The sequence below is a fragment of the Parasteatoda tepidariorum genome, chromosome 3 (genome assembly GCF_982258835.1).
Source record: "Parasteatoda tepidariorum strain Cologne lab strain chromosome 3, Ptep-v5.0, whole genome shotgun sequence".
NCBI lineage: Eukaryota > Metazoa > Arthropoda > Arachnida > Araneae > Theridiidae > Parasteatoda > Parasteatoda tepidariorum.
In genome coordinates, this window is record NC_141757.1 from 74,615,380 (window position 1) to 74,642,714 (window position 27,335).

Sequence of the window (27,335 nt, forward strand, 5' to 3'; positions counted from 1 at the left end):
TGTAATTTCAAAGCTATAAATTCGAACTGAAAAAACAATTATTGAAGGCAGTGCGTGCAAACGGTACTAAGGAATAATGTTCTGGAATTTCGATTTTTCTTGAAAGTATAAATCTCGGGGCCCTCCTCAATTCCCTCTGGTCATTAGGATTTTAAATCAAGCGTGGGAAATGAATTTTCTCGACGAAATTAAAGCAAGTGTCTGAAAAAGGTGGAACAGAAGAATAGAAAGGGGTTTATTCGAATATTCGAACTTTTCTTTTTCTTCTCTTAAGGAGGGCTGTACAGTAGGATAATAATGACGGGTTAAGGGAGAATTTATTAGTTCCATATATTAAAATGGGAATAAAAGAACCGAAAGGAACTTCTGACCATAACGACTTTCGTATTTTAAAATTTATGTCTGAAATAGAAGACATCCGGTAAGTGGTTCTTGGGATTTTATCCAATGAAAAACTTAGCCTAAGGTTTTGGAGAATTGGGAAAAAAGATGGAAAAATATTTGTTTTGTTAGAGTTTCTTGAAATTATTCTAAATTAGAAGACTAAATTTAATAGATTGAAAAATAAATTTTAAGACTTTTTCAGAAATATTTTTTTATTTAGAAAAAGAGGAAATTGTATGTATTTTCCTTCATTAGTGTGTCAAATACCTTCATTATACAGTGTATTATTTTTAAGATCAGTCGGTTAGGCATATACCAATAATGCTGAAACAGACTTTTTTCGATGTACCTTTTCTCAGCATCTAATTAAGATATTGCTTTAGTTTTTTTGCACTTATACAAGTTTACACTATAACTGTTAATACATATCTAAATACCAAATTACCAATTACCAAATCATATGTGTGGTAATAATAAAATTTTTAAAAAAATTATTAACTCAGAACTTTTAATTTTTTAAAAAAGTTTCATTATTTTTGAGCAAAAATCTTTCATAACTCAAAAAGTATTCTTGTTAGCGCTAAAACATTATCACAGCTTCTGGCTTTTGAATCAACAAATATCACGATTTACCTACGATTACGTCACTTACAGGTATTCAATTGTAAGGAAAATATTTTTGACTAAAATTAAAAATGTAGTTAAGAATTGTGGAAAACATATGTAAAAAGTAGAACACATGCGAAGTGCATATATGTTAGCTGTTATTGCATTTTCAGAAATGTCAGTTCAACGTTATATCACACGAGCACCTTGAATCATAACGAGGAAGTAAACTGAAACCTTTATTAATTAGAAATTAAGGCCTTAATATGTAGTAAATTGAAAGTCATATGCATTATATTAGCTAAGTTAAACTATAAAATCCTGTAATGAGATTTAAGAAACACTGTCTTGCATGATATTGTTCAATTTAGCATTATATTAAGATCTCAGATCGCTAAAGTTATCTTTCAACACGCTTCAAGACTTTTAACAGTGCGCTATTTAGTGCTTATGCAATAGTATATCTAACTACGAAGAAAATACCGAATCAAATTTCGGTACTAGCACTTAAGGTTCAGGTACTTTTTATTGCCATTTCATCAATCCTTTAATATATATTCCATTTTTTTTCCGGAACTTGTTCCGGAACAAAAGTATCATCATATTTCTTACAGTAATAAGTAGGGGAGAGTGGGGTCAATTGTAACAGGGTACGATTGTAACAGAGCAAAAATTTCGAGTGTCGGGTTCTAGATTTGGTTCCTAGGTGGCGCACAAGGTGTATTTAATAAATCTACATGTACACCCCTGATGGCAACCATTTTTTTGTACTTTTGAATGAGTTACATCACAAAAGATATTTTCACGCCACGCAAGTACTTTTTTTGGTTTTAGAATATTATATTGTAACAAAGTAATTTTGTTTAAACAAATAAAAATTATTAACCGAATATGTAAGTGGACACCTTAATTAACATTTCAATAAAAAAAAAGATTAGTTTTGCTAATTAACTAGCATTGTTTTTAACAAATGAAGCTGAAATGGCGTCTTGGGGACAATTGTAACAATAAGTAAAGGGACGATTGTAACAGCTGAAAATAAATAATCTTATGTTTACAAACCATTACTTAACTCTTTAAGAACCACCAATAGTTATATTATGTTTATATTATGTTGCATGTGCATTATTTTATTTGTCTCCTTTCACAGCATAAATTAAAATTTTTAACCCCTTAAAGTTAAAAGTTTAACCCTTTAGATTTCTGCTCATTATTATTTTTACTCCTAAAACATCACTACTATTTTGATCAATAAAAAAATATATCACAACTATGATAATATGAATAATTAACTATGTTTTAATTGAATTTATGAACTGTTACAATTGACCCCGTAAGTGGGGACAATTGTAACAACTGCACGACTTTCAAAAATTGTTAATAACTAATATAATAATATTTCAAATCAGGTATTTATTTTTTTTCTAGTAGAGGATAGTCTACTTTACTCGTCTGTCAATTAATACTAATAATATATTGGATTTTTTGTTAGTTAAATATAGTTAAGTAGAAAATGTTACAATTGACCCCACTCTCCCCTACCGTAAAATCACTGAATCACTTTAATTAAATAAATAAAAAATACGGTATAATATTTTACGGTAAAAATTGACTTTACGGATGATGCACCCAAACTACCGGTACTTTACACCGTGCTTTGATACAGAATTTTTTTCCGTAAAACCTTCTATTATTGAAATTCAATAGGAGTTTTTTTTTCTAGATTTTCATTAGGTTTGTTGGATTAGCAACGCTATAATTACCATAATTTCAGCTCTCCATCAAAATATAAAAGTTATGATTCAATACTCTAAAGTAATTCGTTATGTACACCTGAAACTCTTCTTCTGCGAATAAAACCAATAAATACCCGTTTCGCCTTTATTTAACCTAGAGCTTTCGAGTCAATATATCCCATAGAATTAACTGGCTGGAAAAGGAAAACCTGGATGAGAGTAGGAGGACCGAAACTAAGTCCTCTTAAGAAAGGTAGAGTCCGTTAATCAGGAGCAATCGCATCAGTCCAAGGAAAAAAAAGGGTTTCCCTATTTCTTTTTTCGCTCCAATAATTTGGACAAATACGCATCCGCCGGGAAAAGTACTATTCGAAGGTTTGGTTAAGATAATTATACTCTGATCCAAACAATAACAAACGTTAGCTCTGATCTCAATGGTTGGCAGATTTATTCTTACCTAACTAGTTAGAGAGCAGAACTTAAATGTGTTTTATAAGTATGGTATTTCAAGAGACGCAAGTAATATGCAATCCAAGAATGTATTTATGATACAAAATAAATTGAAAAGCTTAAAATTTGCATTTTTCACGTACACTAAAGATACGATTTTTTTTTTTAATTTTTTTAAACATTAAAAGCATACCCTTAGGAAGCACGCATACCCATACGAAGATTTGAGAATTTATTACTTAGAAGGGCAAGGCTTAGTTATAGTTTGCAAGTAAATAATAAGAAAAACATATAAAAAAGTAAATAATAAGCAATCAAGCCTTGGTGTCTCACGTAATAGAATGTTCACCTCCCAATGAAGTGTCCCAGGTTCGAATCCCAGTGATGGCAGGTCGATATGAATTTTGCACCTGGCTTGTACCGACCACAGTGGGCATATCCTCCGGGGCAGACGAATTCATGGGTCAGTATCCCCTTGCTTTCGGACTAACCGTTGGAGGTTTTCATGGTTTTTCTTTCCATGCAATGCAAATGCGAGTTAGTTCCATCAAAACGTCCTATACGAAGGGTAGTTTCTCTCAATGCTGGATCCAGGAGTTTCTTCTGGGTTGGGTTCATAATTACAAGGTTACTGAGTCAAAAAGTGGTCGAGATTTCAAATGATAATAAATTCCTTTTGCTGCGATAAATTAAGTTTGTATTCCTCTCTGAATGACAGAAACTTGCACTGTTTCCTAGAAAAGCAATAGTCCAGTTTTGAACGATAAATGTAGATTGCAGCAGTAGTGATTCAATAAAATTATACTAATAACTGATTTTTTTTACAATTGATATATTTATTAAAACATTTAAATTTAAGTTATTTAAGTAAAATTTATTATTAGGTATTTATTAAAGCTAAAGAATAACATATTATACGGAATTATCCGTAATGATCTTTTTAATGTACATTTATATACACTGAGATATTTATTAAAACATTTAAATTTTAAATACTCAAATAGAATTTACTATTAGGCAATTATTAAAACTAAAGAAAACATAGTATACAGAACTAGGAAGCTCCACCCCCTGCTCGCTAACGCTCGCCAACCCCCGACAATTGCTACGCAATCCTATGTGGTTCACGCCGTGAACCATGGCTCGCTGCGCTCGCTCGCCAATGAACACAATGTTCTAGCACAAAGACATAGTATATTATCATCAAAAACATAGTATTGTACTTGAATCAAAAATATACCGATGCCCATATCCAGCATTATCATTGCTATACAAAGGTGACACCATATGATAAATTTTACCGTCCGAAATCAATACGGTCCATTTCCAGGAGGTGGCTTTATGTGTGCTCCAAATGATGCAAAAGCAAGAGCAGAATTATATTCCCGGATATGATTTTGATAATTTCGTGGCTCAATCGAATTATCACTTAATAATTTTTGCAGCAACTCGGGAATGTTAGTGTTGGCAAATTAATTTTTCCATCGTGGCAGCATTTCGTATATTTGCCAGAAGAATTTCTTTCTTTGGCTCAGAAGTAAGCATTACAATAATCACATTGTTCCGTCATTGAGCCAATATTATACTCTTCGACATCTACTGTTACATCTTGAACAGTTATTATTGCACTTGATCTCTGCAATCTACGTCTTCCATAACATTCCTCAACACTTTCTTGGGCTCTTCGAACGTGTTTTCTTTCATTACGTTTAAAAGCCCTAGCAGCTTCACTAATATTCTACATTTTAAAGCGTGAAAATTTAATGCATAAATAAACGCGAAATATAAAAAATTTCAATGCATTCAATACAAACACTTAGACGTTTTTTAGACGTTTAGGTAGCTCCCAGTAGAAAAATATAAATTCAACCACGGCTTTTTAAAGCATTCTCACTTCAATTAATTCCTAATTGGGTATACTATAGCCTACGTCGCAGATCGTGTTATTCTTACTAAATTTAACTAGTAAACAGCATTTTCTGCGAGCATGATTTCTAGCAACAAGTAAAAGCATCAAACGAAGTGTCTTGTTATAAGTCGCTACTCGCCAGGTTGGAATTGTATTAGTCTAGTTCCTTTGGAAATAATTTATATTGTTGTTTTACCGAAGTTTATGAATTTAGTAAGCATATTTAAAACTCAGTTTATTAATTAAACTAAAAGGTAAATGTTATTCCTAGTAAGTGGAAGTAGTTGTGCTTTTTTCATATTATACCCAATTGAGTTTAAAGGAAATATTATCATGTTTTTAGGGCATGAATCTGAATTGAACAACCTGATAATGCTCACTCTGGTTATTGTTTCCGTTTTTAAAAGCGCTATATGTTGAGCCAGTTTAAATTAAATATTATCATGTTTTTAGGGCATGAATCTGAATTGAACAACCTGATAATGCTCACTCTGGTTATTGTTTCCGTTTTTAAAAGCGCTATATGTTGAGCCAGTTTAAATTAAGTATTATCATGTTTTTAGGACATGAATCTGAATTGAACAACCTGATAATGCTCACTCTGGTTATTGTTTCCGTTTTTAAAAGCGCTATATGTTGAGCCACCTCAACTAGATTTGCCATGTGACATTTTTAGCAGCAATCATTGGTCGATTTTCTAACGTTGCCATTCAGGGAGTTGTAATGAGGTTTTTTTTGGTGCCGTGTAAGAGTATATATAGATGTTCCGTAATAACCATTTTTGATACATATATTTCGAAATCTGGAAATAAAAAACCAAAACCCAAAACATTTGCCTTCCCTGCTTGTACTAACCTCAGCACTAAATCTAACCTTACAAAAGAACAGAAAGTAACTCTTCGCACATTAAGAAAAATTTTAAATCAATCTGACAATGAATAATAGTGTAATAATCTTTTAAACGTCGGTAATTATTTTACATAATCTTTCATGTTTAACACTAAGGGATAAGAAAAAACCTGTAACATATAAGAAATGAGTTACAGATTTTTTTTTATCCTTTAGTGTTATACACGAAAGATTGTGTAGAATAGTATGTAGAATTCAAATTTTGATGCCATTTGAAAAACAGTAAAAATTCCTGCACTTTATTTTGTACACTATTTTTTTTATTTAAAATAAAACTGAAAGCAACTCGAGGCGTGATACGATATATTTTATTTTAATTTGTGAGCCAACAATAAATAACAGAGTGATAAACTTTTTAACGCCACTAATTCTTCTTCATAATTTTTCATATTTACCACTTCAGTATAAGAAAAAAACGTGTAGCACATTTTTTTTGGAATTCTAAATATCATTGTTTGACGCAAGTCAGATCCATTTATCTCAACAGCACGGCGGTTTGACGGGCATTTGCAAATAGTTCATTAAAATGGAGCAAGCATTAAACAAATGTGAAGGCCAGGAATGTGGCGCGATCTTTTTATGTCTTGATTTAATTTCAGGCTTTTCTCGTTACTCGAGCCATTGTAAGCGACAAATAAAACAATTTGAGGATAGCGTGTCATTAGGACTTTTAACGAACTTTTGGAACTATTTTTAACGCGAGACTTAAGTTAATTTTGCACGATGCTTTAATTAATTATGATGACACACAGTGTTAGTTCTCTTTTTTTTCTTCTTTTCTAATTTTTGGCGTGTTTGGGATTTTTTTTCCTACCCTCTTCCGAGTGACTGGGCTGGTGATGAGATTTTGGCGCTGAAATTTTCCTTTGCAGAATGGTATCAGTCGGATGTTCATTAGTGGTTGGGAATTTGGCGTCGTTATCTCTAGAGTTTTACTTGATTTTCCTGCATTCTTTCTGCTACGAAAGTGTCACCCATGAATGTTTTAGTTGGTTTTATTTTAGCCTTAGAATTGCGAATTTGCGTTTGCTATAGAGTTCTATTTTTAGCGGTGGTAATAAGTTTCTAAGCTTAACGTTTCTATTGAATTATAACTTGATTTGCAAATTAATTGTAGTTAAATTAGGAATTCATTTACTTAATTATTCAGAAGCATTATAATTTTAATACCTTTACTAACTCATTTTAGGTCAAGTATGGAAATTTCATACAATGTGGTGTTATTTTCTTTGAAATATGCATAAATGGTGCATGAAAAAGAATACGTTTTTTAAGAAATAAAATGGTACATGTTTGCAACTTTGACCAAATCAATGAATAAGCAATTTAGTTGAATACTCGTTTTTTTCGAGCATTTGTTTTATTTCTATTTTATTTGCAAAACTTGCAGCCTTTATCCATAATAAAAATTTGCATTTAATCCCAAGTGGAATAATTATACGTTTTCAAAAAGTTGAACTTGTCAAGAACTGTTTCCATTTAAAAAACTGGCATATATTGAAAATTTCTCAATAGAAAGTGTTTACGCCAATTGAAATACTAATATTTAATAGATGTCTGTAGAGCATCTTAAAATAACTTAAAAATAAAATTGGGGAAAAATAAATTTTAAGCGTTAGTGAGAAAAACATTTATTTAATTTGTGTGTTTACGCACTCTTGGCTGAAAATGGGTTAAAAAGGCGAATGAATTATTTTCGTAGTTTCAGAAAAAACTAGTTAAGTGTATAAAACGTATTTTTGTTTCGCATCTAAATTGTTTTTCTATTTTATACAAACAGATAATACTGCAAGTAATGATTTTTTGATAAACGCTATCAAAGTCTTTAAACTAAAAAAAAAAAATGCTTTCAAAACAATCATTTTTATTTAATGCTAAAAATGGATGTCATTACGTTATAATGTGACTGATTAGCTTTATTTATTGTACATATTATTTAGTAAAATTTTTGAATTAATCTTGTTTGGCTAATACACTTTTCTAAAGCTGTTTAAAGGGAGTAGGTAGGGCATATATCAATAATGCTAAGACTTACCTTTTTTGATGTACCTCTTCTAAGAAACTACTTATCGGTTTGAAATTTTTGCGTGGATATTCTGGAATATATAAGTTGTATACTGTGATAAAGTTTTAGCGTTAACAGGAATACTTCGTGAGTTATGAAAGATTTTTCCTCAAAAAGGATGAAACTTTTTAGAAAATTAAAAGTTCTCAGTTTATAACTTTTTAAAAATATTATGCCAAAGATATGTATTAACAGTTATTACAGTTTAAACATGTACATGTAAATATATTGTGGAAACAAAACTTGAGTCATGCCTTGTTTAGATTCCAAGAAAAGGTACATCGAAAAAGCTTTGTTTTAGCATTATTGTTATATGCCTAACTAAACACCCTTAAATGATAAAAAATCTATGCCACTTTTAAGATTTTAATACTTTTATCATAATGAAATCTTAATTGAATTTAAGAATTATTTGGTTGCACACTGCGCTCTTCAACAGAACTAATACGTGAAAGTTTCTTTACTAACTAAATGTGTGACATTTCATAAGCCTGAATTTATTTTCGCACTAGTAACAAAAATTTCTGGATCAAATTACGCTTTGGATGCATCATCCGTAAAAGCAATTTAACCGTAAAATCGATTTTAACCATAAAATACCATACCTTAATTTATACAATATTGCTTATTTAATTAATGTGATTCAGTGATATTACGTCATTTATTACTATAAAAATTACGATATCTACTATTTTTTTGTTCCGTAATATGTTCCAGCAAAAATTGATTTTACGGTAAAAAGTAATGGCAACCACAGTGGATTTGATCCGGAATTTTTCTGAGTGTAGAACTATTTTTGAAAATAATTGTTGGGAAATAACAAATTATTAACCTAATTGTTTTTCGTACATCAGAATAATATTTTGATACTCTGTTGGCATAGGTTCTTCAATGATGTCCTGAGAAAACAATGACATATTTCGTATGCATTGGTGAAACACTTTTGTATTAGACTTTAACATTTTAATAATACTTTTTGGTAATGTTTTCTCCCTTTAAAGGCGAGAAGAATTTAAGTTTTGAAGCATTTTAATAGAGTATTAGAAATGCACGAAATTGAAATTGTTTAAAAGCACTTGTCCTTCCTAGATAGTTTTATCAGTGCCATCGGTTAATCTAGAAAATCTCCAATCTCATTTCTCACAGACTCTATATCTTTTTTACGTTTCAGTTTATCCAAAACAATAATAGAAAAATAAAGAATTGTCGAACAATTTCGATTTCGAGCGCAAAAAAAAGGAAGAAAATAGAAAGTTTGAATGAACGGAAAAGATATATTTCATTTTTTTTCTTTTTTTGTAAGTTGTGTGATAGATTTTAGAAGAATTCGATCTGATTGAAAAGTACACTCTGTTAAAAATCTATTTTTTCTTAATAAATAAAAAAACGTATTTTTTCTGTCCTTATAAGCATAGTTTTCACTGAAAATTTTTCCTGAACTTCATATGAAATATCAATTAAACATTTATTTATTTACATTACTTTTTTTTCAAAAATAACGACCGATATATGAATGTTTCAAACTCAATAATATATAACTGCAATTATGTTTTATGGGAATACATTATGGATTATTTGTTAATCTGAAGTTATCAATCAAACTCAAACTATTTACAAAAACATAATTATTTTATGTAAGCTTATGCAATCAATAAAAATGTGTATTTAAATAGAGCAAAGTACATGGTTTAAATTTCTCTGAAAAATGACTAAATAACTATTTATTTAATTATTATTTTACCATATTCATATATCTTTATTCATATATATTTAAAACGTAAAAATTTAACATTAAAATTTCGATTAAATTTAATTTTTAAAATGATTTTATGAAACGGAAAAAATTTAATCAATTTGCCTAGGTAGGCATAATTTAGACATTATTTTGCCATTGTTATACTTTAAATGAAAAAGCAAGTAAAACTTGCAGATAACAATGTAGGCATTGTGATAATTTCAACTGTATATTAATTGCATACTTTACATTATTTATTATTAACAATCTATTTTCATAATAAATTTAACAGTTTGTAAACTTTAAAAATATTGTATGCAGAGAGAATATAAAATTGCAATAATGCATTTCGAAATGACTATTCATTTAATTCATTGTCACATTTTAAGCAGAGATAACGTCTTGTATTAGGAATATAAATCAGTGGTATTCACCCATTAAGAACTCTTATTACCCAAAAGACCTCTTTGCAGTACCATACTTACGATTAATTGATATATACGGCCCAATCTATTCAGTGTTTCCTTAAAATTGTAACATAAATTCCTATTTAATATTCTTTAGATAGCAATTATAGATTTACAACTTGAAACTAAATGGTATAGAAATATGTTTAAAACTCAATAACGTTATCAAACAACTTTCATAATGATAAAGCGCCATTTTTAATGTAATCTGTAATATATTTGACTTTTTCTAAATTCCCGAATCCTTAAAAAATTGAATTTTTAATATCAACGTCATTCATTTTATTAGGATTTCAAAACACTAAATATATTTTTACCAAAAAGTTTTAAAAACTGAATTGTCATAGTCATTGGCGTGCATTTTGAAACGAAATGTTTTTTAAATATTCTTAAAAATTAATAGATTGATAAACAGATACTTTTTTTTTTTTAAAAAAAAGGTTAAACTATTCTGAAAAATATAAATTTTATGTTAGAAGGAATTTACAGAATTTATTTATGTAGTCATACAACGTTAAACAACGGGTTTAAGCTATTTCAGGCTGTCCTCAATTGATGTGCAATTTTCTGATTTTTTAAAAATATCTTTCGTCAAGTTACTTTATTCTGGACTACTTGAAGTTCCTTTATGGAAAAGAAGTTAGCCGTGGATTTCATTACCAGAATTATGTTTTTATTTTCAGAAATGCCATTACCATACAGGCAATTTTATCAGAATTTTTTTCTTCGTGTTGTTAGCCGTGGTCAATGTCACATCTTAAGGGGGGGGGAGAAATACCATGCTAAAGGCGCCTTTAAGTAAATTTGGAAGCTTATTAAGTTATTTATGTGAGATTATAATTGACAAGAATTCGTTAACATCGTTTGTCTGAAATGTAGTCCTTAAATCGGAAATATTGTCTCGCTTCAAGAATTTATCTGTTAAGTTTACCAGATGGTGGTGCTTTCCTTCAAAACAAAATGAAAATTTACTACTTTTGTCCTGTGAACAATATTTAAAGTTAGGTAAAGCTGAGAAAAAGGAAATTTTCCTGAAAATAAGCACACATACACAAAAAACCTTTTTTTATTAACGAAAGTGCATATATAAAGTGTATCATTTATGTTTCTAAAGGGTAAAAAAAGGTCAAAAATATTTTCTTTGATTCGTGAAGATTTGCTGTTTTTCAGATTCAACCTGTTGTGGCGATTAAGGATGCTTGGTGTAGCATTTGAGCAATAGCGATGATTTTATCTGCAATATCATGTTTTGACTCACTCTTAGTGGAGGATTAAACTATTTATGAAAAAAAGATTTACATCTAATACTTCAGCAGACCTTCTGACTCAATCAGGCCTGGAGGAGATCAAGTCGTTCTCTTATTCTCAATAAACCAAGATGAAGTGCAGTTGCGGCTTTTTGTCACTCTACAACTCTGAATTGCCTTGTTCAATAGCACCCTCCTCGTAGGCATTTTATTCGATCCCACTTGTTCACTTTGTGAATCTGAAGAAGTAATGAACTACTCCGTTGGTGGGTACTTAGAGGTTAAACAAAAGAGTCGAGGTATTGGGAGGCAAGATCACCCATTCGGCAGCGATTTAAGACTTATTGTACCTAGCACTCCTGTTTGAATAAGCTTCTATATATGGGTCATTCTCACAAAAACTGTCATTTTTCAGTTCATAAAATCCCGAAAAAGTAAAGTGAATAAAAAGCTCTGAAACTTTTTATATTAATAGAAATATGTAATGGCATTATAAAAAAAGTATATATCCTGTAAATTATACTTAATATTTAAATAAAGTAATTAATTTCACTGTTTAAGAAGTGAGGGAATGATATTTTATTTTAATACATGTTTTTCTCTAAGTTACAGCTACCACAAGTTTGAAAATGATAACATACTAAGTATATCTAACATTTATTATAATTTAGTTTTATATTTTTAATAGTTTTTACAGTTTTGGGAAATAAAATTGGCCGGTGCGATTGAACAAAAAAAAATTTATAATATACTCAACTTGAATCATTCCCTCACTTCAGCATAATTCCCTCACTTTATACACTAGTGAGGAAATAACAAATTTTATAAAATTTAAAAATAACAATTAGGCCAAATTAATTTCTGAAATCAATCACATGCAATTATATTCATACAAGAAAGCAACATATATTTATCCACTTTCTCGATGAAGTTGTATTTTATTTTACTCTAAAAAACGACGTGAGGGAATGACAAATGTAAAACATTTTACCTGGTTTGATTCATTCAAATTAATTCCACAGCAAAGCTTCTTTAAGTTGAAGATGGAAACATACTGCAATTCTGTTCTATGATGCCAGTTGCTTACTGCTAAAGTTTTTATAAAAATATTTTAATTATAAGAAGATTGCAGGTGATGAGAACATTGTTGTGAGGGAATGACGCGAAACACTAGGGACAAAGTTTAAAATAGTGCTGTGTTAATATTTTTAACAGAAATTAAATTTAAAATTGATTTTCTGAATTCTATATTTCAGTATTCTGAAATGAAAAACACGAATTTGTAAATTTTTTTATTTTTATTTCAGAAAAAATTTTTTCTTTCTTTAAATCAACAGTGGGGACAAGTGAGGGAATGACATATTGGTATATTTTAATTCGCGATCGCAACGAACTATAGGGGGCGTTGTTGTATGAGACGCTTACCTGCGATTTCCATATGAACCGTCATTCAGTTACTCTAGAGACGTCGTTAATGTAGCGTGTAGCATTGCAACGTTCCTTCTTTAATGTGGCTTATTAAATTTAAAAAAGAAAAATGCTTGATCTTCTTTCTTGTACAACCGAAAACAAAATGGTATCTCTTTTTATTAGAGAAGGAATATCCAAAACACATCGGAAAAATATTTGTACATTAACAGAAAAAAATATGTATATTCTTATAAGAGTTAAAACCTAATGCCCGAGAAATAGCATTACTAAATTTAATGATATAACATGAAAGGCCCATTTAAACTTTACATTCTATAGTTTTAAGAATCATATTAGTTCAAAAATTAAAATGAACAAAAAGTATACATAAGCCTCATAATTTTATGAAATTTAATTTTGTAAACAACGTTTTTTGACAACAATTTTTATCAAAAAATTTCAAGTTTCAATAAAAATCATTATTTAGAAACTAAGAAACGTAAAATAAAGAATGCTGACGAAACAAAAACAAAAAAACAATTCTTTTTTGTCGCCATTTTTAGTGCTACGAATATTCGTCTTTGGGATTTGCCAAAAACAAAACAAGATACAATTTTATTTTTTCAGGAGGGAAATATTTTACCGAAAAAACGAAAATGTACCAATTCTCACAACATAAAACTTTATCTTGGCAAACGTACGTTTTGGAAATGTTATTTCATTTGGAATCTTATTCATCAGAGTTCATATGGCGATATGATTGTTTTGAATCTATGCTAAACTCTATATCGGCTCATTTTCCACCGAAATCCAATTAACTATTTTGATTTTAAATAAAGTGTTTTATTTTATGAACTGTCGCAAAAATTTTAAGTGCAGATTGGCGGCACTTAAAAACCGCCAAATCTGTAGCGGCGGTGGCGTTAATACGTCGTAAGTACCGAATTTTTATTCCATACTTTTCTGAATCATATTATTTCAAACATTGGAATATACAAGAAGTATACATAAACACATAATGCTATACCATTTAATTTTTCAAAAGTTTTTTGAGAACAATTTTTATCAAGAAATTATAAACTAAAAAACGGAAAATAAAGAATTCTTAGGATAAAAAAAACGATTTTAAGAATTATTAACATTGAAATAAAAACTTTCATATTGTTTCTTTTTTTTATTATTCTTATAGTTCTTAATCAGACGTAAAAAACCATTCTGTAGAGAACCATCATCAAATGAAAAAAAAAATATTTACAAGCAAATTTTTTATTGTAAAAATCATTGCACTTACCTGATTTATGATTCCCGGAGAATTCCAAAATGATAAGTTCCTTGTTTGAAAACTTTATTCTCAAATAATAGATACATAGTTTATACCTTCATTACTTTTAGATAACATACTACACAGCAAAATTTTATAATTGATATGAATTTGAATATGTAGCTAAAAACAGAATAGCTGAATTCTAGTTGAACTTATTCTTTCAAAATTAAAAAAAAACTTACCAAGAAAACGATTTAAATTAATTAAGAATCAGCACAAATGGCACTATTTCAAGTAACTTGGATAATTTTTTATTGTTGTTTTCCGAATTATATGGATACAGAAATATATACTATAACGAAGAAGAATATGCTATAACTATTACAATTCTGTATGTTCTGAATTCATATTTATTCACTGGAATGACGAAAGCTATGTTGACTTCACTTTAATTCGTAATGAATTGAAGACAGAAGAAATGCATTTTACCTTAATACACACATCTGTAACAGTATCCGAAATCGGAAGTCATCAGTTGCAAGTTTGTTGATAATAGAAATTAAAAATTATTGAGGAATTTTTCTTCAAATGTTTGGCGTGTTCTGTTCCTGAAAGATTTACTAATATTCTGGAGATTTTTTTCAAGTTCTTCGGCCTTTTCCTTAGGGAAATTTTGTTTCTTATTTGCTGCTAAAAAGTGGCGTCTGATTCAGTCAATGACTTTGATGGAACTAAATGAAAACGTGATAAATTAATGTCCGATATTTACAGGCTCCCGCTAGACGGCGTACTCGAGCGTTGCGATCGCGAATTACCTAAAATAAATAAAAAATAAAAATTGATAATTTTATTTTTATTCTTTTGTTAGCCTGCATTCTGAAGGACACTTTCCCTGAAATTTTTTTTTTTCGTAAGTTGTAAAGCAAACAAAAAATATACTGGGGACATGAAAATGACTGTTTTTGTGAGAATGACCCATATATATTTAAACGCTTTTCTTCACTTTTTGCCTCACCGTTGAAAATAAAAAAAAATGTTTCAGCTCACAGGATGTATGGAAAGCATTGCATTTTAGATATATGCTAACAGGTAGAAACTGTAGACCTTAAGATTAATAGTTGAAGGACTGGGTATGTCATTGTTACGTGAAATGACACTCATTTCAAACAACTTGATAACAGCTGGTATTGATTATCGGCTATTGTGCGATGGGGCTCGGTCTTGTTGAAATCCTATATTTTCAATGTTAAGAGTCAGATTTTTTTTTCAGAATGAACCAGCTTCTTCAAAATCACGCATCCACCTTGTACTATCGCAAGACTATGGGACAGATCCTAGCAGATAGTTTTTGTTCGCAATTATGACGTTGAACCTAATGCTCTGCCACAAGGAAGTATTTCACTCTGCCAAAACTCGAATTGATTGATAAATAGCAACGCATTCCAAAACTTATATATCGAATCCAAAAAGCTGCTGATGCTGCAGTGCTAACTGTACTAACGTTTAAAAAGTCCGATTTCCCTGCACCACTTTGTACGCAATTTTAAATAGAAGATAAAGCTGCCAAACATAATTATTTAAAAAATGAAAAGAATAGAGTCTTTATAAAAATACGCACAGTTTCAACTCATAAAGCGCAACTTAATTTTTTTTCTGTTTAAATTTTATATTCTAAATTAAAAGCCTTTTATTTAATATCAAAACCTCAAAAAGTTTGTTTCTGTCAAATCTTTTAATTATTCTTAAGAATATTTTAATGTCATTCAAAAAAAAATGTTTTAATAAGTTTATATGTCAATTTCAAAGGAATATTCTTTCTTAAATATAAGAGCTTAGTAAAAAGATTTAAAATATTTAATTAAATTTCATTTTTAATTTCTTTGAATTCAAACTAACATAATACAAACTATTTGAAAAAGCTTAAAGTGTTAATAAAACTCAGATTAAATTTCTCTGTCAAAATTCCAATTGATTATTATTTTGCTAATTTATTTTTTTAAATAATACATTTTTTGATGAAGTAGTTGGAAATTTTGTAATGGAAGTATTTAAAATACTGCAGATAACAAAACTTAAAAGGAATAAATATTAACACAATTTCCAGCAAAAAAAAGGAAATTCCAATTAAAATTTTTAATTAAATTAAATATAAAGATTTTTCCCTTAAACTATATTTTCTGCATGACTACAAAATATATGTCTAAGTTTCAGATTTATTAACTAAATAGTTTCGTTTCTTTTGTAAATACCGAGGCATATATAGATTATTTAGCTTTAGAATTTTATTTAATTTGAGTATTTTAATTAGGTTTGTCATATAATCTATATATATATGTAATGGATTAATTTTAGATGCATTTTTATGATTTTAATTTTTAAAATTGCTAAGTTATGATAAACTAATAATAGTATACAATTCATATTATGTAATATATATAATTACATTTTTTGGTAAGCTTTTGATAAGCTAAATAGAAGTTGATACAATTCAAAAACTTTAACTCTAAATATTAAACGGGTAAAATCATCAGAAGACGAGGAAACTCCTGAATAAGTACTCTCATATTTTGGGAGCATGGAGGACTTTGTGACTCGACTGATTTAACGTGCATCAGTCACCATTTACCACACGGGAAGCCTTCGGCTGGCGGAGAACGAACCCACGACCTCTTGGACATGAGCCCAGTGCCTTACCAACCAGGTTACCCTGGCCGTTACTATGAGGTATTAAATGAATCCATATTTCCGTGTAAGTTATACCATAATTTAGTGAAGCTAATTTGTTTAAAATGTACTATGTTATGGTTCGATCCAGCACTATATTATTATATTAGGGTTGCGACAATCTTAATGATTGTATGGTTTAACATTATTAACCATACTATAACTTAACAGTATATGTGCACCAACTATTTGAGGCTCAACAAGAGTCTTTAGTTCTTGTTCTTTATCCGAAATTAATTCCGCTTTTGAAACTTTTTTTAAATAAATTTGTATTTTTTTAGCACAGTGATGTTTGAACATTAAATGATTATTGCACATTGTATTATACTATAGTTATGCTTATTTTTATAGGCACAGATGGAAGTTGGGAAGAATGGTGGATGTATGAAGGAATATCAGGTTAGTGTTTCTAGAATTTGTCTAAAAATGCATTATTTCATTATTCAAAAATTCCACTTATTATATTTTTGCTTGAAGGTTTAAAAATTGTCTTGCTCATAAAAATGGACTATATTTCCATCATACATGAAATCATTAAATGTATTATTTAGGAATTCGGGCTTTTGTGAAACCTGTTTTATAACCATGGGTTTTAAAAATTAATTATTTATTTAATTTTGTTATTCCCTTTATTCTGCCTAAAAAAACTTATATAATCAATTCAGAAAATCATCATTAACATGCATTTCATGCATAAATTAAGAGTCTGGTGCATAGAGCCTGGCTTATTTCGTATGGCCTGTGTAGGGGACAGGGAACTGTCCTTGCAACAGAAAGCTTCTGGATTCGAATCCCGGGCAAGGCATGGATGTTCTTTCCTTCTTTGTACTATCTATCCTCACTGTGGGAGCGACGTTGGCCCACCTAATACGGTGCCTATGAAAGAGAGGCCAACAAAATCGCCCTGTATATGCCTGAATTGAAGGATGTTAACACAGGTGGGCATTGGAGAAAAAAAAACATATCGTTATTGCAGTGTAAAAAAAGTTTTTTAAAAAGTTGAGTAGGCCCTTTTTACATTGCATAATTCTGCAAGAGAAATATTTAATTCAAAACTTTTGCCGTAAAATTTATTTTCAAAGTTCTACAACTTGTTGCTCTGCATAAGGTATTATAAAAAAAAGTAAAATAGTTTAAAAATACTAGAAATTGTTAATATAATTTTTTTTAAATTTTAAATTAACTAAGAAGATATATATTTATAAAACTTTTACATCTAGTACGTAAGTTGGTCTGAATCAAATTATAAGCGTAAAATGAAGTATAATTAAAAAGTTCTTCGATAAGATCAAGTAATCAGTAACTTTTTATTTTAATATTATTTATTCCAATAATTATTGTCAGAAAATTACTTAGTAGAATTTAATAAATATTATACTACTTATATGTTGGAAAATAATGTTTCGGGGATACAAAATTAAACTTTTAATTCATTTTTTTTCAATTGTAATTTTATTTATTAATTATGTAATTTTTTGAAAAACTTAGCATTTATATCAATAAAATATTTAAGCTTTCTTAAAAAATTTCCAAACATTCTGATTAACTATTTAATTGCGATGATTTTTTTTTCATTTTCTTTCAAATATCTATAAAATAAAGCATAAAATGAGGAAACTACCATTGCAAATATGAACTAATCGAAATAATTTTAAAATCTATAAACATGCACAGGAAAAACTTAATAGTTTATAAAATTACTTTAAAATTATAAAGTTGTCACGGAATATTCAAGCGTCATAATCAATTTATCATAACTTTCAGACTCAAAATCTTTACTTCAAATGCCTGAGAAATGTTACAAATAATATTTAACATAAAGCCGTAATAAACATTGCCAATCGTCAGTTTAAGCTTTGCCACTTTTAAATTACCACTGGTCACTAAATTGCAGGGTTCGTGATTTTTTTGATTTTTTTAAAAAAAATCAAAAGAATCAGATTTTTTTGATTTAAATCGGATTTTTTTGATTTAAATCAGATTTTTTTGATTTTTATTTAAATTTACTGTAAGAACTTTAATTTATGATTAAAAAAAATTATAAATATTTAATCAAATTAACTTAATATTAAAACTATATTGTAACAATATTTTAGAAGCTCTAACTAAAATAATTTTTCATTATAATACATGGCTTTGAATGCATAGCCACCATTTTGAAACAAATGCATGATTAAAATTTAAAGACTAGATGAAATAGAGAATTTAAAGAATACTTCAGGGGTCTGTCTGGGTTTTTCTGAGAGGTACCTATTTTGTGAAAATTAAAAATTATATTATAGAATCAACACAAATATAGTAAAAATATCGATTTATCGTTTCTTACGAGACAAAAAATAAAATTTCAAGAAAAAGTATTTTGTGTGATTATTCTATCATTTTTCCTAAAGTTGAATTCGTAAAGGTACCATTAAACGGTAGTAAATTTGGCTTGGACAGATCCCTGTACTTTAACTATTAAAAAAAAGTTTCAGTTAGCAAACCATAACTTTAATTTAAAATTGTGATTTCTTTTTTTTTTCTCTTGATTTTTAAAATGGCAAAATAAATGAAGCAGATTGTGTTCATAAATGTAGTCATTCATCAAAAAATAAATAAATATTTAATCTATATATTTTCAAATTAAAATATTCATTTTTAATTCTATATCAAAATAGATAAGTTAAGCTTAAAAAAAAATTAGAAAATCTATGTACTCATTGGAATTTTTTTTCACAAAATTTCTTCATAGAAAATCAGATAATGTCAAAGATACTGTAAACATATTATGAGAAAAAAATACCAGTTAATAACCCTACTGCATCAAATAGACTTTGAAAGAGTTTGAAAGGGAAGAATGAGACTATATTAGGAAAAAAAACATCTGAATTCATCAGCCCTTTTTTTTTCTTTTTCTGTTTTTGGCATATTAGGGTAATTTCTTTCTAATATAACCTCAAGCTTCAGAAATATACATTTTCCACCAATAAAATATGATGTAGATTTTATTCACGCTTTTTCATTCAAAAGGTAGAATTTTATTAACATTATTTGGATTATTTTTTGAAAAAAATTCATGTTTAGTAATTACTTTCTACAGTCTGCAAGTCTATATTAAGACAGCATTAAATGTTTACTTTAATCTGTACTTTCAATCTCAAGAATCAAAAGATTTTTAAAAATGTAATTTCAAATGCGTTGGAATTTAATACACACCAAGAAAGAAAGTAATTTCGTTAACTAAAATTAATTAATGCAGCAATTTATTTAAATTAAATTTTAATTCTAAGAAAAGAAAATAATAAAAGTATCAAAAATTTAAAACACTGTTTTTTAACTTTCAAAATCAATATATATATCGATAAAAAAATTAGTTGATTTAAATCAATGATTTTTTTAAAAAAATCATTTGATTTAAATCATGATTTAAATCGTGATTTAAATCAAGCTGATTTAAATCAGCGAACCCTGCTAAATTGTGGAGGCCTAACATCAATGACCCCCCCCCCCCGGCAAACAACGGGCTGTCGAGGGAATGTCTTTCTCTTTACTTTTAACATTTTGTTAAATGTACATAAAGAACAATCTATCATATAATATTTACATTAATTTATGCAGAAAAATAATGCTTATTGAATGTTAAAGTAACTAGGGAATTACATTATAATTTTATTACTCGCTAAGCAGATGTAGAAATTAAAAACTTTAGGCTGAAATAAGTTACTTATAAGTTTTTCGAAATAAAGGTAAAAAGAATGAATTAAAAATCATTTAAGTATAGTTTTTTTTAAAGTTTGCAGAGATAGTTTTCTTTGATGTAATAAAATTAATGATAATTTTTTAAACAATGTTTGTAATTTTTTATTTATTCTGCCTTAAAAATTTTAACACTTTTTTTCCCCTACCTTAATTTTTTCTTTCTAAATTTATAGATAAATTTAAATTTAATGAAAAAACATTAATGCTTCTTAACAAAATTTTTAAAGACTTCATTTATGAAATATTTCATAAATTTCAAATGGCTTCAAGTACTATGACGTAAAAGTGATATAACCTATAAGTGACAAGAATAATCTATTAGATGAAAAGCCATATTCGAAAATAACGATCAAATTTGATGACTTAACATACTCAAATTTACAATTAATGATTAAAAAATAAATCTTAAAATTATACTTTTCACTATTCCTCCAAGATTCAAACCCTGTTCTTCGAAACAAGACTGTTTTACGTTAACCCTATGACTCAGATGGGACACCGGTGTCCATTTTATCTTTTTTTATGACGCTCTAATTATAAAAAATATATATTTTGGTATTTTTTTTAATTATTAAAAAGAGTCTAATAATTACTAAAAAGTCTGTTAACCCTATGACTCAGATGGGACACCGGTGTCCATTTTATCTTTTTTTATGACGCTCTAATTATAAAAAATATATATTTTGGTATTTTTTTTAATTATTAAAAAGAGTCTAATAATTACTAAAAAGTCTGTTAACCCTATGACTCAGATGGGACACCGGTGTCCATTTTATCTTTTTTTATGACGCTCTAATTATAAAAAATATATATTTTGGTATTTTTTTTAATTATTAAAAAGAGTCTAATAATTACTAAAAAATCTGTTAGTTTATCAGAATTATATTTGTACTAAAATATAAAATCCAAAAAATTGGTTCGAGTTTTTTTCCATTCATATTTAAAAATTTATCAACAATTAATTTTGTTAATGATAGAAGTTTCAAAGATGAAAGACTTCTTCTCTCAGAATTTAAATAATTGTAAATAAGAACAAACTCGAAAAATTATTATTTGGAAGTGAGCTGTGCTTGAGAGACTTGAGCTTTAACGCAGAAAAACACCAGTGTTCATGCTGTATTTCATACCCATAAATTATTAATATGCTAAATATAATATTTCTCACTTATTTGCACCTAAATTAAGACAAAACAATCAAAAAGTATGAAAAATATGTTGAATAAAAATTCATTGTCAAAGGGTTAATCACCAAGTCATGCATTTAAAAAATGCTCAGTTTATAGAATGATTCAAACAATTTAAAATAATTTCTAAATTAATGTTTTCAAAAACATTTAATTAGGTCACGTTCTTATCTTTCTTTACATAGCAAGTTTTATTGCTTCTCTTTTTAACAATTTGTAAATTGTAAATTGATTGAACATTTTTAAAATTTTTATAAAAATCGTAACAACATTTAAGTCTTTTTAAAAAAAAACATTCAAATTGTCACGGAATTCCATCGAATCATTCTCATCAATTTATCAATTGTATCAAACTGAAATCTGTAGAGCGAAACAGTTTCTTTAAAAAATTGCTGAAGCAATGCTATCAAAAACATTTAAGGCAAAGTCGCTTTAGTATCATTCTTAACATTGCAAACACATTTTTCTTTGACGTATTAAAACTATTAATCATGATCTCTCACTATTTCTAAAAGGCTGCAAATTTCATTTTCAGACGCAAACAGCTTCCAACAAAACAGTTATTTTTCCAAAAGCGATTGTGTATAATCGTTAGCCCAGCTTAAAAGAGGCAAAACCCCGCTCTTTTCTGCCTCATGAATTTAAGGGTAATTTCTTTTCATTTTTCCCTCTTTTCCTTTTTTTTCCGGCTTTAAAACTTGAAATTGCCAGGGCTTCTTTTGAAAAATGAGTCTGGCTGGATTTTAAATGCAATTATGTTTTGCCCACTTTTAAGTTTAAAAATATGTTTCAAAGCAAATACAAAGGGAGTTAGAGCAGCAGCTGACATATTTTCCACGAATCACTCTTTTGTTCTTTCGTTGTTGGAAAAATGCATGTTTTAAGTGTTACGAATTACTTCACTTTCATGATGTTTTTTTAAAGAGATATTTTTTTTTATCTTTGAATTAAGGTAAAGTTGAAATAAATTCTTGTTAAGAATCACATATTGTTTTATTTTTATCAATTCCTTTTAGTCGAAAATAATGACGTATGCACCGCATTTTTCTAGTGATAAATCATTTGATTTTTGAGAAACATTAAGCACAAAATATAAATTTTTCTTAATCGGAAATGTTTTATTTGATTTATTAACGATGTATTGATGGTACGAAATCTATTAACCCTTTGTGATGCATAGCATTGTGGATTTGCATTGTATGTTTAAATCCTCATATTTCTTTATTCAGCAACCAATTCTATTTTAGTTTTAATTTTTCCAAATTTATTTTCTCATTCTCAAACGCAACTATAGTCTTTGACATTTTATTTCTTTATCTGTGGCACTTTATATTGTTGGTGTGCTATCTTAGCACAATTTCTTTCTTGGAGGGGATTATGAATTACTATTATATATTTAAAAAGTACTTATATTTGAAAATGATTATTTGTGTAATAATTTATGTTTGAAATTTTTTATTATTACACGCAAAAGATTTTTAGAATTCAAGGAGTAATTGTTCATTATGATGCAGAAATGCACCTATATGTTTTTTTCTTAAATTAAAAATATATTTTTTGTAGTTTTTTTCAACTTTTTTTATTTTGTTTTTATTTTTCTATTGACTGCACCCATTTTCCAATTGATTGCATTAATTATTTATGACAAATGAAAATTCATACTTTTAAAGGCTAAAGAAAGAAAGAAACTCTAATTTAAAGAAATGTATGTTCTAAATTTTTGGGAAATGATTCACAATTTTTCTTAATTAAATGACAACTAATTATAAGCATACGAATTTTGTATCGGTCACTCTATAACTCCTAAAAAATTACGCAATAGTTGTATTTTTCCTAAAAGAAAATGCGCAGTGCTAAACAATTTGTAATCATAGTATGCAAAGTTTTCTTACAATATGCTAATTACATTTGTTTCGATCTTTCACAAATCATTTTTGTGTGTGTGTGCAGTTAATCATTTCAAATTAAATTTTGAAAAAGAAAATTTTTAAAATTATGTACTGAAAATTTTAGTAGTTAATATAGTTTAGAGGGTGAATAGTTTTAGCAAATTAATGAAAAGCAAATAGTAATAATAAAATCATTCATGAAATGTTATTTAAAAAAAATATCGAAGTTGGTGAAAATTTTTATGTTTTGTAATGAAGAGTTTCTGAATTTAGTAAGGAAATAAAGTAATAGTTTTTGTAGTCAATAATAAAACACTTAATAATAATGTTTTTTTTTTTAAATTTCAAACTATGCCTACAGAATAATGCAAGACTGAAAATATATAATTATAAGTTACACCTTAGTAGGTACAACTCTTCTTTCAAAATATAAATTTTTTATAGAAACCACTTGAATACCTCAACATTAATGATCAACAGCTTTTTTTTGTTTCTGACCTACCATATTCAAATTAAATCAATGTCCTGTTCTGCAACCTTAAATATTTAAAAAAAAATCATGGCTGTCCATTTATATTTTGGATGTTATTTTCAAACTATATTTTAAATATTTATTGATTTTAAATTTTTTCTCGCTATCAAAGAAATTACTCCCATACATTCAGGAAAAATATTAATATTTTTATTCAGTTGTGTTAATTTTAGCTTTCAAGCATAAACAATTAGATTTTCTTAAAATTTAATGTGGATAGTAATTAATTTTTTTTGATGCTATACTAAATAAAAATTAATTTTGATCCTATTTATTTTTAATATTTATTTAAAATTACTATTTAATATTCCAAAGCATCATATTATTTATTTAAAAAATTTAACTTCTATAAAATTTATATAATAATCGTTATTGACTCGATAACTTTGCAAAATTAATAAAAACTGAAAATTAAAAGAAATATTGTTAAAATTTTCCAAAAAAAAAAAAAAAAATTTTAATTTCAGTGTAATGCTTTGTTCATCTAACATTTGTAGCAATACTTAAACTGACATTATATAAGTGCTCCTGTTGCTCTTTAAACAATGTCTACTTCAATTTAAATTTATTTTAAAATATTAACATACATCGAGCTGGATTTATATTTTTATCGTAATTTTTAAGTATCTTTAACTCCTTTAAAATCCCTTACAAACTCTTGGGTGGCGTAAAAAATCTTTTAATCGTAAATTCATAAAGCACCGAAGGCCACTTTCGAGAAACTTTGTCTCTGCATCGGAAAAAGAAATCTCTTGCAGAACTAGATAAAGAAAATTTCCATGTTCTTAAAAACAATCAATAGTGGAGCACCTGCCGTTGCCACTGGCATGAAAGAATAATAGTAATAAAAAAAAAGAAATAAGCCAGATCGGTCTTATCTATCGATTTATGTAAAAGAAACACAAAATGGCGCGCTTTATTCAATTTAACCTCACTTTCCCGTTCTGTAAAATTCATGTGATATTCGTGTACACCTCTGAAAAATGCACCCCGCTCTGCCATTCCTACAACTTTCAGCGTCTTCTTCCTCCCGTTATTCGTTTTTCTGCGGTATAAATTCTCATCCTTCCAAAAATGTCGTCTGCGGTGGGGGGAACAAAATTTAAGTCTTTGCAAGCAATAGAATTCAAAATTGTTCGAAAGCCCGCAAGCGAGGTGTCAACATCAACATAATTCCAATACTAGTAGGCGTTGAGTCAGTGAATTTTATTTGTTTACTCTTTTTTCGTACTTCTAAATATTTCTTTGATGTTTGAGAAATGAGATTTGTTAAGCGTTATCCCAATCTCAACGTGATATTTTGCACATAAATTTATGTTTTTATTGTTTTTAAACGTGTATGTAAAAAAAAAAACATAGAAAACAAGATGAAAATAATGTTAGTTTTTTGCCCAATAAATTGGTTTTTAAAACTTAAGCAGCCTAACATTTTTCTTGTTAAGATTAAGCAAGATTTGTGCTTCTGAATTAAAAAAAAATATTAAATAGGTGTATTTGATAGATTTACTATTGCAATTATTTTAAATGTTTAAAGTAAATTAATTTCTTTTATTCCAAAAAAGCAACTTTGCTTAACTGGAGGAAGGTTATCAGTTCAATTAAACCAACAAGTAACTAACAAATCAATTTAAACAAATATTCAACTATCAAAATTTTTCTAATGATCGCAAAATGAAGTAACCCAAATTAAGAATACATTTTATTGTTAAAGTAAATTTTATGAAACTTTTGCACCCAATTTCTTTTTGAGACAATAGCTTTAGTAATTCAATAACTTTTCATTAGCTTTTTTAATTTGTACAACATTTACTTCTAAAAAAGAAAAGTAAGAGATCTGGTGGAATTTACCTATTGATGGATTTACCTGGTGGATATTACCTGGTGAATTTACCTAACTATCTATTTAGTTGGAATCTATAAGTTGTGTTCTATACCTAAAATCACACTTGCAATCCAATGGGATGGAGGCCCTGTCTATGCCTCTCACTCTTATGGAACCTTCTTTCATGGTTAAAATTAGGTTCAAAGACTCTTGGCGTGTCCCACCAGAACACCACTGGTACAGGAGTGATAAGTCTGGAGGGTCTCTGGCATTCGTTTACAGCCGACTAGATCAGACCACCCTCACTCTCTCTCTCAGTGGTCACTTAAAATCTTTAAAACCCTCAAGTGGTTCCAGGTGCTTCGATACCTGCACCATGTACTACAATGAACAGGCGTCCCCATGCCTCATGCTTGCTTGCCTGGGGCTTACCCGTCAAGTTATAACGGACGATCCTCTGATATTGCTATCCGTTTTTAGGGTACACAACATCATGGACCTGATTTAGTCCAGCTGATCTTCGGGATATGCAACAGATATGCAATCAGATATGAAAAAAACTGAATTTAACAATATATTAGAATTACACTTCGTACAATAAAATGACACTAACCCCAAGCTTTATGAATTTTTTGCCCGGCTGCAGGGTATTGATTGTAATTTTACCTTTATACGCTTTGCTAACAATTGCAATATTGAAATTAAAAAAAAACTACTATGGCACCAAAACAAACTTAGTAATCAAACATAAGGAAAATAGTATAATAAGTAAGAAATAAGTACAAATAATATAATAGAAATATATAAATAAAAATAATGCACAATACAACTATACAAATAAAAACAAACAAGAATGCAACTCTTCGAATTCAAAGAAATACGAATACAACGCTACACGTTCAAATAAACAATAAAACAATCGTATAAATACACAATTGTAACCGAACAAGAATGCAAATGTAAGTATAGAAATAAGCAATCTAATACAAAGCACTACGCTTCTCAACCTTTTATGTAATAGAAAGCATTAAAATTACTAGAAAAATATAAATGGGTAACTATAAGATTTCATTGTAAAGAAAGTATGTTTAAACTTCATTCGAAAGAAAGTATGCTTATTCGTAAAAAATGAAGTTTGTTTTGGATCACATTTATTTTAGCATTATCTAACTAACATAGCATCTAAGGTATAGCACATCTTAAGTGTGCAATTCAAACCAAAGAACTTGCAATTTAATACACGAAATTTCGTTCATTAGATCAA

The 27,335-nt window shown here is 28.3% G+C and overlaps 1 protein-coding gene across 4 annotated transcripts in view; it reads left to right on the top strand.

Annotated features, from left to right (window-relative positions):
- LOC107452018 (carbonic anhydrase-related protein 10) overlaps positions 1-27,335 on the top strand; it is a 476,626-nt gene that overhangs the window by 87,454 nt on the left and 361,837 nt on the right. For all 4 annotated transcript variants that reach the window (XR_015432607.1, XR_001585143.5, XM_016068291.5 and 1 more), the window contains exon 2: positions 17,258-17,305. Coding sequence is in view for 2 of the 4 variants with exons in the window: in XM_016068291.5 (XP_015923777.3) it covers positions 17,258-17,305 (48 nt within the window). In the remaining 2 variants the exon portion in view is untranslated. The remainder of the gene's footprint in view (positions 1-17,257; positions 17,306-27,335) is intronic.